General features: G+C 55.5%; 2 protein-coding genes across 3 annotated transcripts in view; one reads left to right on the top strand and one right to left on the bottom strand.

Annotated features, from left to right (window-relative positions):
* Positions 1-11,586, top strand: part of PITPNM3 (PITPNM family member 3) — an 87,901-nt gene extending 76,315 nt beyond the window's left edge. For both annotated transcript variants that reach the window (XM_081029453.1, XM_081029452.1), the window contains 3 exons: positions 2,005-2,188; positions 5,782-5,910; positions 7,386-11,586. In XM_081029453.1, the coding sequence (XP_080885579.1) occupies positions 2,005-2,188; positions 5,782-5,910; positions 7,386-7,688 (616 nt within the window). In that variant the 3' untranslated portion in view covers positions 7,689-11,586. The remainder of the gene's footprint in view (positions 1-2,004; positions 2,189-5,781; positions 5,911-7,385) is intronic.
* A 171-nt stretch (positions 11,587-11,757) lies between these two features.
* On the bottom strand, positions 11,758-16,236 carry PIMREG (PICALM interacting mitotic regulator). Its single transcript, XM_081028728.1, has 4 exons — positions 15,925-16,236; positions 13,993-14,292; positions 13,422-13,513; positions 11,758-12,793 (listed from the first exon to the last, which is right to left on the bottom strand). Exons 1-4 carry the CDS (start codon positions 16,216-16,218, stop codon positions 12,760-12,762), a joined length of 720 nt encoding a protein of 239 aa, XP_080884854.1. The 5' UTR covers positions 16,219-16,236; the 3' UTR covers positions 11,758-12,759.
* Between the last annotated feature and the right edge of the window lie 1,220 nt (positions 16,237-17,456).

Genomic DNA, 17,456 nt, shown 5'->3' with positions numbered 1-17,456 from the left:
AGCAGAGCAGTCTTTCTGGGAGAGGTGGCATTTAAGATAGCTCCTGAAGGATGGATGTATATATGTTTTCAATCCATGCCATGGTGCAAATATTAGCAAATGAAGAAAGGCCAAAAAAAATACACAGTTGATTTTGATAGGCCAAGAAGTCGGAATCAAGGTGACAAGGACAGGAAAGAGCAGAGCATGTGTGGGAAACAGGTGTGACAAGTTCAGCGTCGTTGGATTTTGGAAGCAGATGAGGACAGAACAGGAGGTGTGGTTAGAAACACAGCCTCTCGGGGCTATCTTATTGCTAAGAGGAGCGCTAAAGGGTTTTGCCACCAGAAAAGCAAAAGAGCTACCACTTCAGTCCCTTCCGCCCTCCTTGCCTCCCTCCACTCTTTCCTAAGCCAGGTCTGCGCTGGGCGCTGGTGCAGGGAGAGGTCCTAGTAGGAGGCATCTCACAGTTCCGTGGGGAAGACAAGTTCATGGGCCTGAGAAACTGATCTGGGACTCCAAGTGGTCAGAACCCCAAGAGTGGAACAGACCCGGGGCCCTGGGAGTTCTTGGGGTGGAGGCGGGGACTATCCTGCCTCACCCCAGTAGTAGTGATGGCTTTCAGGAGAGAAGACTAGCCTGGCTCGGGGGCTCCTAGGAAACTGCTGACCTCATCCTGCCCACTGGCCCTGTGGGAACAGGTCCTGGACAGGCTCCGTCTTATCTCAGGGGTCAGCTTCCCCCTTATAGGGCTGGGTCGTTTATTCCCATTACAACATCTTCTCCAAACGGCCTCCCGAGTCAGCATCCCACAGCGGGGAAGGGGAGGCTGTCGTCCTGCCTCTCTGGGGATCCACCTGGTGCTCTCACCTCCTTCCCGTGGTCCTCTCCAGGTACTCATCAGAAGCTGCTTTTTGCTATCACAGATCGCTGAACCCCACCTTAGAACTAACCGGAATCCTGGGCCTGCGCATTGTTACAAAACCTCCCCAAATCTCTCCGATTTGGTTTCTAGGTTTGGAAAGCTCCAATCTATAGTAGCCAGTTGGTGGCTGGTGCCACAAAAGCTCCCAAATAGGTGTGGGCGTATCTGACCTCTTACAACCAGGATACCATCATGAAATCAGCTGTGAGGGCAGAGAAAAGAGGCTGATTCTGCCTGGGAATCAGGGAAGGCAGCCTGGAGGAGGAGGGCCTGGAAAGATGGGAGGCTGGAAACAGGAGATGGAGCCATGAAAGCTGTCTAGGGGTGGAGTCTGCAGCAGTAGAGCACAGGGCTGGTCTGGGGCAGCCAAGCAGCTCCATGTGACTGGGGGGAGGGTAGGCTCAAGGCCACAGCATGGAGGGCCACGAGTGCAGAGAAGGCTTGTGACCTCGGAGAACCGGGGAGCCAGGAATGGCTTTCGGCAAAGGCATGATGGGGTTAGATTTGCGATTTGCAGACATCACCAGGGAAACAACTGTAGGGATCGCAGCATGCTGTAGGCACATTTGGGATGAATTCATTTCATCCTTAGGGATGACCTGTGCGGTAGTTGCTATTATTATCATCCCCATTTTACAGATGGGGAAACTGAAACCCTGAGGGTTAAATAACCTGCCCAAGGTTGCATGCACAAGTTAGATTGGAGTGAGAGGACTGGAGGCAAAGCGTCCTCCCAGGAGGTTCTTGTAGTGGCCCAGGTAAGAGACGGGGCCTGAGCTAAAGCTGAGAAGTGGATTAAAATGAGAGAGTGTAGTAGAAATCCTGCCTGGTGGAATGAAAGGTGGACTCACTGATTCGAGGCGCAGAGGGAGCAGGAGTGGGGGGGTCAGTTGGCTGTCACATGCGGTACCTGTGATCCCACCAGATGTCCAGGACGCACAGGGCTTAACCGGGAATGTGGATTTGGGGGTCCCCGGGCGAGCAGCCGCTCTGGCTTCTCAGGAGGGCAGCAGGTGGGGAAGGCTACTGGGCACGGGTGGCTGGCACGGGGCTGGGACCGGGCTGGGACCGGGCTGGACCCTGTCACGCTGTCTCGCCAGACACTGGCAGGACCTGGGCTACATGATCCTGTACATCACGGGTCGGCCTGACATGCAGAAGCAGCGGGTGGTGTCGTGGCTGTCCCAGCACAACTTCCCACAGGGCTTGATCTTCTTCTCGGACGGGCTGGTACACGACCCGCTGCGGCAAAAGACCATCTTCCTCCGCAACCTGGTGCAGGAGGTGAGTGTCCGGCCCTGAGGGGCGCCTTCGGCCAGGGAGGGGATGAGGCCTCCAGGACCCTGCTCTACACTCCTCCCCTCCTCCCTCAACCCAGTGAGGCCCCATCCACGTACCCCACCCTCTTCCACTGCACAAGCGATGCCCCGTCTGCCACGTACAGTCACGTGGATGTGACCGGGTCCTTTCATAGCCCTGCAAGATGGTACTATTATCCTCAGCGACAGATGAGAGAGGCGAGGCTCACTGACTTGCTAAGATCTCAGAGTCGGACTTTCATCCTTTATCTCCTGGCTGTAAGGCCTACACTCTGGTTTCTGCATTTGGTTATTCATTCAACAGACACCTAAGTGCCTATTGAGTTCCTGACCCTGTGCTAGTTCTGGGGGCCACACAGAGACAAACAGAATATGGGACATGCTCTCCAGAGCTTTGACCTAGAGCTGCAGTTTGGTTCTCTCAGTGTGTTCCCAGGACCCTCAGTACTCCACCCCTGGGAGCTTGTTAGAAATGCAGATTCTCTGTGCCTCCCCTCCCCCCGGATTTACTGAATCAGAAACTCTGCGGCGGGGCCCAGCAATCTGTGTTTTAACAAACCCCCCAGGGGATTCTGATGCTTACAAAATTTTGAGGACGCCTGACCTAGAGCAGGGGTTGACAAACTATGGCCCAGGGGTTCAGTCTGGCCCATGGCCTGCTTTTTATATGACCTGTGAGCTGCGAATCGTTTATATACTTTTAAATGGTTGACTGAAAAATCAAAAGAAGAATATTTCCTGACATGTGGAAGCTCTATGAAACTCAAATTTCAGTGTCCATAAATAAAATTTCGTTGGAACACAACCAAGCTCATTTGCTTTGTGTTGTCTATGGCTGCTTTTGGGCTACAGTGGAACAGTCGAGTAGTGGCCACACAGTGCAAAGCCTAAAATATTTACTATCTGGTCTTTCATATAAAAAGTCTGCCAATCCCTGATCTACAGGGAAAAAAGACATGTAAACTGACAATTTACTGGTAGATAATTGGAAAAGGCCTATTGGCAAACAGAGGAGAAAGGACTGGGGAAGCCAGAGAAGGCTTCTAGGAGGTGTTAGAAGCTTTTGAGCTGAGTTTTGGAGCATGACTATGAGTTTGTCAGGTGGCCCAACAAAGAGCATATGCAAAGGCACTGAGGTATGAAAGAGCCTGAGACAATTTCAGAGCTGCAGGCATCCTGCCTAGGAGTGTGTGCAGGGTTAGACCAAGGTCAAGTGGGAGCTGAGGCCCTGGAGGTCATCAGGCACCTGGGCTTGGTAGGCCTTGAAAACCTTGGAAACCAGGCAACGACCATGAACTCTGCGGAGATCAGTGGGAAGCCATGGAAGAGCTTAAAGCAGGGAGTGGCAGTATCTGACTTGGGTTGTATAAAGATCCTTCTGGTAGCTGTGTGGAGAACAGATTGGTAAGAGATATAAGAGGCAGGGAAGTCAATTAGGAGACTGTTGCCCAAACAAGAGACAGGAAGACCGGAATCCAGGTGGTGGCCATGGATGGAGAAAAAGGCATGGGTGAATCAGGAGGTAGAATTGTCAGGACTCAGCGATGGTTGGATGGAAGGGGTGAGGAGCTCTCAGATGTCCTTCTTGAGTGGCCAGGAGGGACGGAGGTGCTTCTAACCATGGTCTCCATGGAGCCAGAGCTTGCATCTATTTTGTCACCAATATATCTCTGGCACCTGAGGCGATGATGGCACACTGCAGGCACTCCATAAATGTGAGTAGAATCACTGAGTGAATGAATGAAATGAGAGGGCACACAGAAGAGGACCAGGCTGGAAGAAGATGAGCTCATTGGTGGACGCAGTGAGACTAGTATAGCCACGGGACACAAGGCATGTCAGCCCCAGCTGAAGCAGGTCAGTGAAGCCATGGGAGGGGGTGAGAAAAAGCTGTGCTGCTCCCTCTGAGAGCAGGAAAAGCCAGCAGAGGAACCAGAGAGAGCCAGGTGGGGAGGGAGTCAGCAGAGAGAAGCCTCCTGGTGTCAGGGAAGAGAGGGTTTCAAGAAGGAGAAAGCATCCTTCTTGTGAAGGAGTGTGGTTTGGTGAGAAATGTCCTTATGGTGAAAACTGGACGCTGATGACCTCAGTGAGGAAGGGACACCTCAGAGACTCAAGGGGGCAGAAGCAGTGGGGTGAGGAGCAGAGTAGGTGGGTCTTGGCTTCGATGGGTAGTGCAGATGGGAGTGGACTCGCTGGATTGAAGTTGTAGGAGTGAGCTGGTGTATCTCGGGAGGTGGGCCAGGGTGGGACAAAGTGGCTGCTCCTTCCTTTGAGCTACAGGCACGTTGGGAATCAGCCAATGAATGAGGAGAGGGCCAGTGGGCTGAGGAAACCCTCTCTTTGGTTTGACACCCAAGACATAGTCACCTGCAGGACTGCGTAGAAGCTTAGGGAGGGAAGTAAAAATTGGGAGACGTTTTTTGGGGGGTGGGTGGTAGAACAGAAAGAATATGTGGGGTCAGAGCTGCGTGGTTTTGTGTTTCTACAGCAGCTCTCAGCAGCTAGCATATTCTCATAGAAATGGAGAAGGTGGCTGTGAAGAAATTCCAGGCTGAGGTGTGGCCAGGCGGGTGTGGGAGGAAGATGAAGGGCCAGAGAATCCAAGGTGGAGCCCAGAGAACACAGGGTGGCTACAGGGAACCCAGGCAGGGCGAGGAGGGCCTGAGGCAGGAGGGGTGTTCGGAGAATGAAGGTGTGCGTGAGGCTGGAAAGGCTGTCAGAAACCTGGAGGGAAGGAGCGGGTCCGCATGGGAACGCAGACATTCCGAGCTCACAGAGGGCAGTTCTGGGTTCAGTCCTGGAGGTGACCGCCACTGACCTTAAAGAAGCCAAGACATGGAGAGAGAGACTCAGGTGGTTGGCTGGTCATCCACACGGACAGGACGTCATTCCGGTGATGGTGGGCCTTAGGAGGAAGGAAAGCTGTGGCCTGCAACCAAAAGTCTCAAGTGAACTTGGAGGGAGGGTGGGGTGGGAGAAAAGAAGGTGACGTTAATGAGAGGCTCAACGTGAGGAGCCATGGGGTGGTGAGCACCTCAAAAGTGGGGATGGTTTAATCCCGGTGGGGTGGGTGGCCATCTGCACGTGACCCTGCAGTGAGGAGGAGACGGGCACTTCTTTTAATTGGGATGAGGCTTCTGGAGAGAACATCAGACCCGCCAGCACCAGCGAGTGGCCAAATGGTGTGCCATAGTCTGGTGCGGTGTGGATGGCACAGGGTCAGAGGCCAGACAGAACTGGCTGCAGTTCTGGCCCTCAATTTCCTTGTCCACAAACAAAGGAGCTTTGCCAGTTGTTACGTAACCTACGCATAGTGCTGACCGAGTGGGGTCAGTGAATCATGAGCTTGTGACTTTACCAGCAAAAGCCCTGTATCAGGCCTGGGTGCAGGGTGGGGGCTGGAAGGGGACGCTACTGCGAGGTGGACCCATGGCTTGGAGTCCATCGGTGTGCAGAGCAAGGGTGCCCCCGGCAAGGGCTCCCGGGGAGGTCTAGGAATCCTTTGGGGAGCGGTTTGATAGGGCCTCCTCTCCCTCCATGAGCTGCCCTGTGTTTCAGTGTTTCATCAAAATCAGCGCCGCCTATGGCTCCACAAAGGACATCTCTGTCTACAGTGTGCTGGGCCTGCCACCCTCCCAGATCTTCATTGTAGGACGGGCCACCAAGAAGTACCAGACCCAGTGTCAGGTGAGTGGAGGCCGGGCCAGGGCTGGGGGCTGGGGGGGATGGAGGGGCAAAATGGTAGGGGGGCGTACGTGGTTCATTCCTTCATTTGCTCATTTATTCATTCATTCATTGAACAAATATTACTGGGCACGTGCCTCTGACCAGGCCCTGTGTTGGGAGCAGGGGAGGGTCCCTGGTGGAACTGGATGTCAGTCTAGTGGGGAGATGGGAAAGTTTGCAGACAGTAACAGTGCAGAGTGGCAAGAGCCACAATGAAAGACGGGGAGACAGAGACTTGTAGGGCCCCAGCCAGGAGCAGCTAAGCTGTACTCAGGGCAAGGCTGGTTTTCAGGAGTTTGAAGGAATTGTCCAGGAAAAGCCTGAGGCTGGAGGAACGTTTGTGACAGAGGCAGAAGCAAAAGTAAAAGGTCAGGAGATGACAGAGAATATGTACATTCTGGGAACAAGTGACTCAGCTTGGCTGAGTGTGACGTGGGAGGGAGGGAACGGGAGGGGGGCTGGAGTGGCAGTCCTTCTCTGTGGTCCGTGTGCTGTGCCGAGTTGGGACTTGAACTCTTCAGAGTGAGTGTGTGATTCAGAGAGCTCCCTCGGGCTGCAGCTGGAAGGCAGATGGAGGAGAGGGAGGGAGGCCGAGGCAGGGGGGTGGTAGGGAGGAGAGAAGGCAGGGGGTCTCAGAGACATTTCTAGACACGATGGATTGGATTTGATAATGAGCAGATCAGATTTGCGGCATGAAGGAAGGGGAAAGCCAAGGATGGTGCCCATTTCTAGCTCGGTAACTGGGTGCCATTATTGGGGAATGAGAAGCAGGTGTTAGGAGCAAATTGAAGGGAAGGTGATCTCCTTGGGGGGCATGTTGAGTGTGAGGTGTCTGACGCTGACTGGCAGGTGGAGGGTCCGAAGACAGAGGGACCTCAGCGTGGGGACAGTAGAGCAACGCTGATCTCAAACTCTACACGCACACACGGACCACGTGGGAATCTGGTTTAAATGCAGATTCTGATTCTGTGGGCCTCTGGTGGGGCCTGAGATTCCGCCTAACAAGGGTCCAGGGAACGCACTTGGAGTAGCAAACTGAGGACACAGTGGGGGGATTGGCAAGAACAGTAGCTGTGGGGGTCAGAAAATGACGATGCTGGGAGGTGGATGATGGGAGAGACACATTTGGGGATTTTAGTGTAAGTGAGGAAGATGGGAGTTTCGCCCCCATCAGGAATCTACAGTACTCTCTCCAGGGACCCACACGCGCAGATAGAAACGCTCCCTTGTCCAAAGCAGGATGGGAGCCTGGAGCGGTAATGAGCTTCTCCGTGGAAGCGCCAGAGCTTCCCGTTTTCCGGAGTTCTATGGCGAAGCCGGAGGCCTCCTGGTCGGGTGTTGGTGGGGGTAGGATGAGGGTGGGGGTGGGGGTGGGGGTGGGGGTGGGGCAGCACCCGGGGCCTGCCCTGCGGGCCTAACTCCTGCGCCCTCTGCAGTTCCTGAGCGAGGGCTACGCCGCACACCTGGCCGCCCTGGAAGCCAGCCACCGCTCGCGCCCCAAGAAGAACAATTCGCGCATGATGCTGCGCAAGGGCAGCTTCGGCCTGCACGCACAGCCCGACTTCCTGCGGAAGCGCAACCACCTGCGCAGGACCATGTCCGTGCAGCAGCCGGACCCACCCGCCAACCCCAAACCCGAGAGGGCGCAGAGCCAGCCCGAGTCTGACAAGGACCACGAGCGGTCGCTGCCCGCGCTCAGCTGGGCGCGTGGGCCCCCCAAGTTCGAGTCGGTGCCCTGAGGGCTGGCCTGTGCGCGCGGCAGGGGGGCCCTCCCGGGCTGCCTGCGGGGACCGGAGCGCTGCCTTCTCCCCGTCACAGGCCTTTTCCTGCTTTTTTCCTCCTGTGTCCGTCCAGCAGTGTCCGACCGCAAGGGGGAGGGACTCTGCCCGGCCTTGGGGACTCCCTAGGCTGCAAGGGGGTGCGATCTGGGGTCTCGGTGCCGCTGCTGTCGCCTCCCCCGTGCCTGCGACTTCAAGCCCACGTCAGGGTTGATGTCTGTTTAATCCTAGGGGCAGGCATGCCGGAGCTGGAGGAGTTGACAAAGTCGACCATCTTTCCGAGTTCCCGAGGCTTCCGCAGCCTTGCTAGGCAGGCCCTAAAGGGAGAAGCCCCCAGACCAGAGGTAGACCATCGCTGGCAGGTACAGCTCCTTGGCTGTCTGGTGGAGGGGCACGTGGCCTTTGTGCCTGCCCTCCCTGTGGCATTCTGGGTGACCATCTTGAGCCTGGCTCTCTTACGGCAAAGGGGCCACTTTTGGGGAGTGAGAGGATGTCCCCTGGGCTCCTCCCATGTTCAGGCGTCTCTCCATAGCCCTGGGGGGCAGGGTCTGGTGCTGACGGCCTGTCCTCCTGCAGCTGTCCACATCCCCCTTCTTGTCCCCTGTATTGTCACCATTCTCCCGTGGCAGTTGAGGACAGTTGTTTCCCTTCCCAGAGTCCTGCCTAGTGCCCTCCCAGGTGAGGCGTTGGCCTTGGGCTCTGGCTTAACTGGGCTGGCTGTGAGCCCTTTGAGCCAGTTGTTTGCCCTCTCTGGGCCCTGCCTTCCGCATGTAATTGAGGGATCTCAATTGCACCGGCTGGAGATTGGTGCGAGTTTTTGACTCCTCAGCTGTCCCGTATTTCTGCGCCCTGTGGCTTTTCAGGCCTAAGACTCCCTCCGAATGCTCAGTGATCTCTACCGTCCCTATAGTCTGAGAGGGGAGCTCTTGTGGACCAGGGGGAAGCAGCTGGTGCCCCACCACTTCAAAGGAAGCCCCTGGGGGTGCAGGGTGAGGCGTAGGGGTCCCTGCTTCCTGGAGAGATTTGCTTTGCACTGATGCCCAAACCCAGTGTCCCAGGGACAGAGACATTTTCCCGGAGGGCACTGATCTGACTGCTCCTCCCCAGCTCTGCCCGGGCTGATTTCTACCTTTTGGCTCCTGAAAGGCGTAGAGCTGAGATCCCAGAGCTCTGGGGGTTCATGTAGTTTTGGCTCAAACTGTTGTATTCTCTTCCCTTCCCCCGACTACTTAGCTTGGTTCGGTGCCCATGACTTCCTCCTGGGTCATGCGCTGAGGTTGGCAGGGTGTGGCTTTCCTGGGGCCCCTCAAAGCCTGCACAGGCCTTTGTGCTGCTGGGCCCCTGGCCTGAGCATTGGTCTCCTGCACTTTCCCCCTGCTCTCTGGCTCAGGCTCACACCCGCCATGGGGGGCTGCCAGGGCTTGCCTCTGAGCCCCTGTGGGCTGCCCCTGAGGCCGATGCAGCTCTTTCAGCTAGGGCTCTGTGTCAGGGGCCAGGCTGTCCCCGAGCCCAGACAAATGTATGCACAGCAGGCACCTGTGTCAGCTCAGTGTCGCTTCTGCTCATTGTCTACCTCTTGCACTTCCCATGTGGCTAGTGTCCTCCGACCACAGCTGCTGGTAGGGGCGGGTGGCACCACCCGCATATGGGGCACCCTGCTGGGAGCCTGGACCCCTCCAGCCCCCACCCTTGCTCCCTCTACCAGAAACGTGTCTTCTCCAGTCTGCCAGCTCCGGCCGCATCCGCTCCACCTGTCTCCCAGCTCTGTGCTCCACTTTCAGCCCTGCATATGCATTTAAACAGCACTGAGCTGCTGGCAAGTCTGCCGGGGAGGGGTGAACACCCTCAGCTTCCTCTCTGGGCCTGCCTCCTGGCAGTTCACATCCATCCTCTCACCTGTCATCTTTCACAGCTCTCCATGAGGTACCGGCTCATGTGGCATAACCGCCTCAACCCTAATCTCTTCCTTCCCAAAATACACCCTGAGTAAACTTGGGCAGACTTAGTCTGATTCTGACACTCTACCATCTCCTTTTTGGAGAAGCCACTGATGTATTACTTTCCAATGATAAAATAATTATCGTGGGATACTTGTCCCCAAGTTCGATTCCCTCTGCTCTTTTTGAGAACCCCAGGCTTGGAGCTGGGCAGGACCCCGGGGAATTTGGAGTCTACCTGAGCAGGGTTCTGTGGTTCTGGGGGACGGAACTGGGATGCCAGCCCCAGCGGGAGTGCCACCACCCCTTCCTTTCCAGAGCTCCGGATAGGGGCTCTGACGATTCACACTGAGATGATGGAGGTGTACAGTGAGATATTGTGAGCACATGCTCTAGGAGCTTTAGTTGGTGTGTGACTGACTGTGTGTGTGGTTCTGTGTAGTGACCAGCCTCGGACAATGAAGGTTTCAGTAATGCTTTCCCAGCAACTCTGTAACCAATATGCACTTTCTCTCGTAGTGGTTTGTTCAATTTTGTCTGTCCAGTTACATGGGAGAAAAACAAAGAACCAAGTTGTGTTGTTCTATGGAGGGGGGCCGCTGCCTCTCCCCGAGTAGGTCTGTGACCCATGTCCGGCTGTTTTCTAGAGAATCCTTCCAGCTTCTGGTGTGCTTGCTCCTTGGGAGCTGGAAACAGATCTTCCCGCCTGACCAAAGCTCCCTGTTTCTCACGTGGCATGTTTGTTCTTTCCAGTCTGGTGGCTGTCCTGACAGAGGGCCTGCCTGCCGCCTTCCTCTACTTTTGCCCTGTTGGGGGTTTAGGGTGCACCCGTAGCTGGGGCCTGCTCTTCTGGCGTCATGGGTTTTTTCTTTTTTTTTTTTTCCTAAAGTGCTCGACTCCTCCCTTAGACTCCACAAAATATTTTTTTTAAAAACGAGACGTTTCATGTATTTGGATGAATGGGCCTCCTGCCTGGATGCAGGACCAGAGAAAACAAACATGTTTGAACCCCAGTATTTCAGAGATTACTGGGGGGTGGGCTCTCTGAAAGAGGGGAGGCTGGGTCTCATGGCCTTTAAACAAACTCCTTTTACTACTCTGGAGCCCATACCCACATCCAGAAGTGTCCTACAGACAAAATATGTCACCAGTTTTTAAATGAAAGCTGGACTGGAGACAGAGTCCAGAGGTGGCATGGTTTTGCATGGACACTCTCCTACCTAGCCCAGGAGCAGCCCTGCCCGGGAGGGGTGCCCTGACTGCGGACAGGCCTCGCAGCTGACCCCGCCTTAAACTTTCCTGTGGAATCCTGGGGGTTTGGGTGCCAAGTGCTCTGAAATCTAGTCTCTTCGGCTCAGCCAAAAGAAAAGTCACCTCCCTCCTTCTGCTCCCTCTGGGCGTGGGGAAACTTTCTTAAAAATCATAGCTCGGGTTAAGTCTAAGCACTTAGGTCTGGGTCCTGTTCTCCTTGCTGAGGAACCAACAGAGTGGTTGGGAGAAATATCAGTGGGATACCACACTTGTTGGGACAAGGAGAAGCAGGTGACACCAAAGAGGGGCAGGCCAGGAGGGCAGCTCACTCATGGGGACCCCCACCCCTGGATCCTGCTGTCCTTTTCTATTTGTTTACTTGGTGGTGGCAGCCTGTCTGATCTCGTCCGTGGTCTGACTGTTCCTAAGTGTGTTACTCTCAGTATTATCTGTGGTGGATGGTTCTGTGGTGAAAAAGATTTATTATATTCCTCATGGCTGCCTTGTACAAAATCCGTTAGAAAAGAACATGTAAAATATCAGATTTCTAACAAGACAAAAACAGCATTACGGAGTTAAAAGATTTTTACAACTGGTCTTGATTTTGATGTGCGCTGGTTTTTAACTCTCAAACGTTGTCACTTAAATAAAAACCTTATTTGCCTTTACAATGTGCTTTGCTCTGAAAGAAGCTGAGACAACTTTCCCGTTGCTCCTGTTCTCCCTGAGCTGGGGGGCAGACTGACTGAGAGTGGGGGTGCGTGCGGGGGACAAAACCTGGCTCTGAACCACAGACCTATGGCTCAGAGGGTCATGGGAGACGGCGGTGACAGATGTCAGATACAGAAAGGGAGTCTTTATTATGAAAAGCAATGTTATCTAGGTAAGTTACACACCGGTTTCTTTCTAATAAAATGACAAAGCAGATGTCTTAAATAATTTACGAAGGGCAGAATTGCTGCTGAGCAGTGCTCCCCACCCCTGCACACCCACAGTGCCCTGTGCTGAGACTATAAATAGGGACTTGTGGACCCAGGGTCTCAGAGCCTGGAAATCCCTCCCATCGCTTTTCCCAGAGCAAGGACGGGAGCTGGTTCCCAAGAGCCTCGGCACTTGGCGACACAGTGGGTGACTTCCTGCAGACCCCACGGGTCAGTGCTTTCAGGTATGTTCTGCAGCCTGCGCTTCATGTCGCAAATGAGGCAACTACAAGGCTCAAGTGTGGAAAGTGTTTCAAAGCCCACAAAGGGGGGACGCACAATGCTCCTACCCCTCCCAGGTCCTCCTGAGTCACCCTCGGGCTGTGGCAGGCAGTCACTGGCAGGTTCAGATGGAGCTGGAGCAGGAGAGCAGAGGCCCAGAGCAGCCCCTACCCAGGTCCTTGTTGGCAGCGGACCAGGGGCACTGACGACTCCTAGGGGCTTCTTCCAGGAACTCGTGGGGCGGCACCGATCCTGGGCGTGGGGATGTAGGGGTCAGGGATGGCTTGTTTCCTGTAAGACAGAGCTCCCTTCGTGCACATCACTGTGCTCAAGCAGGGGAGGTATGGAAACTGTAGCCTCCCGGCAAAAGGAGCTGGAAGGTGGCTGTAGCTATGTGGGGTCTCAGTATGCTCCGTTTGTGATGGGGGCAGTGAGGTCAGCAGCTCTGGCTCCGAGCCCGTAGGAAGGCTGCACACTTACTACTTTGCAGGGCCCATCCATTCTGCAGGTTTTTCCAGGAAAGATTCAGTTCTTTAACATGTCTCCAAATATGCGTATGTGGTCATGCAGGAGGGGAAGGAGGAGTGGGAGGACACCAAGAAAGCTGCTTGGGAGGAGGGCATTACCTGAAGGGCACTATCCTCAGTCACGAAGGAGGGAAACAGTCATGTCGCTGCTAGAGATGGGAAAGCAGGAGAGACATGCCATTGGGGGCTGCAGGCTCTGAGGGCCCCTCCCAGCCGGGACTAGACCAGACCAGACCTGGCTACATTGTGGTAAGGTGGCCCACTCGGCATATAGTCAGAACTGGCAGGGGCCCACCTAAGAGCCCATCACAGCCAAGAACAAATGGCCCCAACTTAGGGCAGCTCCAGACCCAGGCCCTGCTCACAAGACGGGTTTCTGAGCAGAAATCAGAAACTGCACAGCAGCTGTGCAACTTCTCCCAGTTCCATGGGCTGGTAGGGCATAGAGGAGCCATGGGGAGTGTTAGAGGGAGGGCAGTTCTTTCAGGAATCAGGTACACAGCCTGGTGAGGTTCCAGGTGATGGACAAACGTGGGGGCCCAAGGCCCAGGGGGCCATGGAAATCCAGGGTACATCCTTAATCACCATCCCAATCTAGGTCTTTCATGCCCTCATGTTGCAGAAGAGGAGGCCGAGTCTCAGAGAAGAGGAGGGGCTGCCCATGGTCACACAGTGGGCCAGAGCCAGACCCAGACCCAGAGTCCTGCCTCAAAGATGGCATGACTGCAGGGGGGCCCTCGCGGCCATTTCGCTTTGAAGCATGGGATGCCAACTCACCTCTCCTCAGCCATAATAGCCTCATCCAGCTCTTGGGACAGCTTCTGGAGATGCTGGATTCCTGCCCCCACGGGCTCCAGGTCACTGTCAGACTCACTGAAGGGAAGGAAAAGCCGCAAGCACCAGTGACTAGTTGGAAACCTGTGGCTGGAGCCCCTCCCAACCCAGCACTGCAGCCTGGGGCCGGTAGGGACTGGTCATCACCCCAGACCCTCACTCCAGGAAGTGACATCAGAGTAACTTGGAGCAGCTGGCAGAGAACAGATGGATCAAGGCTCATGAGACCAAAGTGAAGAGCAGGTGATCTTGCAAAACAAAGCTCTGCTCTTCCCGCTTGAGTCTCAGCCTCCAGATGGCTTCAAATCTGGCTTTTGGGCTCACCTCTTCCTTTTACAGATAGGGAAACTAAGGCTCCAAAGGACTTTCCCAGATTCCCAACTAGTGGGGAACAGAGCTGGGTCAGCATACAGACGTGATTAAGCTTAGGGTGCCCCTGGCTCTAGGGAGCCGCAGGAGGGGCTCAGAAGGCCCTGGGGCCCATTAGTATTTTGGAGGTAAGGCTCTCTTCCACTTGCCTGGGGGAGCAGAGGGGCTCTGTAGAGGAGTAGGGGCTCCGGAAGGCGGCCTCCCTTCTGGACCGCCGAAGTGGGTGGGCCCGTGAGCCCATCAGAGTGGAGTGATGATGACGCTCCCTCTCCCAGGGGCCCAGGGTTGAGCGGGCAGGGGCAGTTCCAGACAGGCGGGTGCTCCTCTGGTTCAGACTGCGAACTGGCACGCTACTGCCCTTCTGTGCCTCTCTCTTCCTCCTTCTGGCTTTCACCTGGGTCTCCACCAGCCACTTGGTGCCACTTTGGCAGGACTCCTGGATTCGCTGAGATAAGTACATGGAACAGTGAGCACAGACAAGCCAAGGGTGAGCCACCCCAATCTCCAAGCCATATCTCTGACCTCTCCACTTATCAGCTGTCCTACACACACAGGCAGCTATTAGTCTCAAGGGTGTAGGTGATACCCTATGACATGGGTCCACTGTAGGGACCCAGCTCAGAGCTCCCAGATATAAGTGCAGTGGTCAGCAGCAGAACCACTGGCTTATGGAACCTCTATTTGCCTAAGTCCAAACCCTTTCAGATCACAGATTGACCCAGGGACTCAAGGGCAAAGCCTACCTCCCAAGACACAGTGAGATAACCTATTTCCCCGCCTCTGGTCTCACTCTAATCCATCCTCCACTGGTGCACAGAGATCCTTCTCAAGGGCAGTTCTGATCAATACCTTTCTATTGCTCCTCGTTATCCATAGGATCAAGACCTAACTCTTGTGTCTTTCACACCAGCTGGGGGATGAACGTGAAGGCTCTTCCTCAGCTAGACTGTCTTTGCCTTGGCAAACCAGAGTCCAGAGCTTAGAGCCAGCTCGAGTTACATTTGGTGAGTTATGTGACCTTGGGCAGGCTACCTGGTTTCATGTCTGATCCTTGAATGAAATAGTCATAGGGCTCTTCCAGAAAAGGATTAACATTTGGTTCAGAGACCTCTCTGTAAAGCGTTCAGAAACAGCTTTCCCCATCTCACATCTTCAGAGTCCCAATCAGACAGCAAGGAGAACCTCCTCCCACCCCCAGTTCTCTCCTCGGAGATCTATTCACTCTCCTGGCCACTGGCATTTCTAGGGGAACCTCTGCACATCTCCAACTCCAGGTTAGAAGACACATCCATCTGGAAGGCCTGCGGGCATCTCATACCCAACATATGTGACATCTTCCTGCCCACACATCTCATCTGTCCCCAAACCCTCTCAAATCTACCAAACAAGTAACTCTTGAAGTTGTTCACTCCCCTGCAAGGCCAGACCCCCAGGCCCCCCTCATGGGAGAATGTTACTAATCCCTTTTCCTTCAAGTAGCTAAAGAACAAGTTCTAATATGCCAATCAGACCTGATTCCCACTGTTGTAAATTCTTCCCACTGGCTCTTGGGACCATCTAAACATCTTCAGCACACTGGACCCTCCTTTCACTGCCTCCCCTTGCTCTCTGTGCTCATGTCACACCCAAACTAAGCTCTTTCCATCTCTCGTCAGCATCCTGCTCCCCCTCAGCTCCAGGTCTGGACTCACACTACTTCACCTGCCTTATACACTCCTCATGCTTCCCCTTTCCTGTGGGAATTCCATGGATTCACCTCCTCTGGAAAGCCTTCCCCAACTAAACTTGTTTCTGGTTTCCCCCCATCGTTAGCCGCTTGCTTGCGATTTCCCATCACAATACAGCTCTACCATCTTATGTTGTGAGGATGTTTCTTCCATGACACTGTTTTCATTCACTCACTTAACTATTTGTTGAGCACCTCCTATGTGCCAGGAACTATTTGGGGTGCTGGGAACACAGCAATGAACAAATCGAAGTCACTGTCTTCATGGAGTCAATATTCTTGGGGGCTCCTTGGGGCAGCAGTTGTCTGGCACCCAGGAAGCCCGCCATACCTGGACATGGTCAGCATTACCTGGGACATGGCACCAAAGGCATTTTTAGCTGAGTGAGCTGCAGCCTGGAGGCCTTGTTGCCCTGGCTCTGGGGTTTTCAGGCGTTTCCAGGAGGGGCCTGCCCCCAGGTTGAGGCTGACTGCTCTCAGGGGCAGCCTCCGTTGGAACTCTCTGCAGAGGGAGCCCAGGGTCCCGCTGGAGGTCTCCAGATGGCCAACAGCAGGCTGCAGCCCCTCGCTCTCCTCCAGCTGCTCCTGGTCCTGGAGAGCTCTCCTGCGCATGGAGACCCGCACACCTGGCCACCGAGAGGCCATCTGCCTGGCCAAGAGTCTGTTCTGCTCACCAGTCCCTGGGGAGGTCAGAAGGCAGGTCAGCAAAGCATCGGGCATCCCATTCCCAGGCCCCACAGAGACCCTGGGTATGAGGGACGAGATGGGATGGAGGCTCATGCCGTGGGGTGAAGGCCCTCGGCAACTGTGGCTGTGGAGAGGAGACTGTTTCCTGAAAGGGAGGTCAGCTAGGCCCCAAAGAGGGCAGAGGCTGAACAAGGCCAGTCAGCATTTCCTGGCTGCAAGTGTCTAAAACAGCTGTCTTTTCACCTCAGTCTCCTCTCCGCTGTCGCCTGAAGCAGGGAGGGAGGCAGGGTCAGAGCGGCCCTCGTCAAGCCTCAGCATTGGGCCCCGGGCACGACGACCTGTGGCTCTTTGACAAACTCGCCGTAAGTCAACGCGCTCCTGCCCAGACCCCGACCGGCGGACCAGACCCCCCCGATTTCCACTTTGCAATACCCAGACACCCCACCAGCGTGCCCGTCCTAACTAGACCTCCACGCTTCCCCAGGGGCCCAGGTCCCTTCGGAACAGAAGCCCCGCAAGGCCCGGGCCCGCACTCACCCGACAGCCCCCACGTACAACAGAAGCCCAGCGCAGATGCTCCGGGCCCATCCCAGCTGATTTGAAACTCCGCGCGGATCCGCCCCCGGCCGAGTTTTCACATCTGATTGGTTAGTTCCCCGCGCCGCTGTCGCCCCGGGGATCTTATTGGCCTTCTGCGCTAGCGGCTGTGAATTCTGCTCTCGGATTGGCCCGGCCCTCCCCGTTCATGCCTTAGGACCCCCGCGGGGCTGGGCGGCCGGCGAAGCTGCGCCTTTGTATCCGCGGGTCCCGCCCGCGCCACAGCGGGAATCCGCCCCTGCCGGCCAGCCGGGCCCCCTGCTCCGCCTCCGGGACGCTCAGCCCCAGGCCGCCCGGCCCCTCTTCCGACTACAAAGGATTCAGGCTGGTCTGATTGGGCGGGGCGAAGGCGGCCTCTCAGGCTCAGAGGGATCCCTCCCGCTCTGCCGGGACGTCTCAGTGGTTTTGTCACAAAGAACTCAGGGCCTGGGTTCCCGTGGATGTTTTGTTTCAAACTTCCCACGTGGCCCTCTACCGTCTGTGTTTACCCTCGCTCTGCCCCGGAGCAAACCCAACCGGGAAGAGGGAAGATAGCTAGTACATCGCCTGCTCCCCTCCAATTAAGCGCCCCTTCACCCCCCTCCACCTGACCCTCGCCT

Source organism: Rhinolophus hipposideros (genome assembly GCF_964194185.1).
Source record: "Rhinolophus hipposideros genome assembly, chromosome: 20".
Taxonomy (NCBI): Eukaryota; Metazoa; Chordata; class Mammalia; order Chiroptera; family Rhinolophidae; genus Rhinolophus; species Rhinolophus hipposideros.
The sequence above is the reverse complement of the archived record's forward strand: the minus strand, read 5'-3'. Positions and strand labels throughout refer to the sequence as shown.

Excerpts from the sequence above, each read along its gene's own strand:
- PIMREG (XM_081028728.1), bottom strand. The coding sequence starts at position 16,218 with ATGGCCTCTCGGTGGCCAGGTGTGCGGGTCTCCATGCGCAGGAGAGCT. Across the intron at positions 14,293-15,924 it reads CCTTTGGTGCCATGTCCCAG|CGAATCCAGGAGTCCTGCCA; the intron begins GTAATGCTGACC and ends TACTTATCTCAG. Across the intron at positions 13,514-13,992 it reads CCCTCTGCTCCCCCAGGCAA|TCTGACAGTGACCTGGAGCC; the intron begins GTGGAAGAGAGC and ends CCCTTCAGTGAG.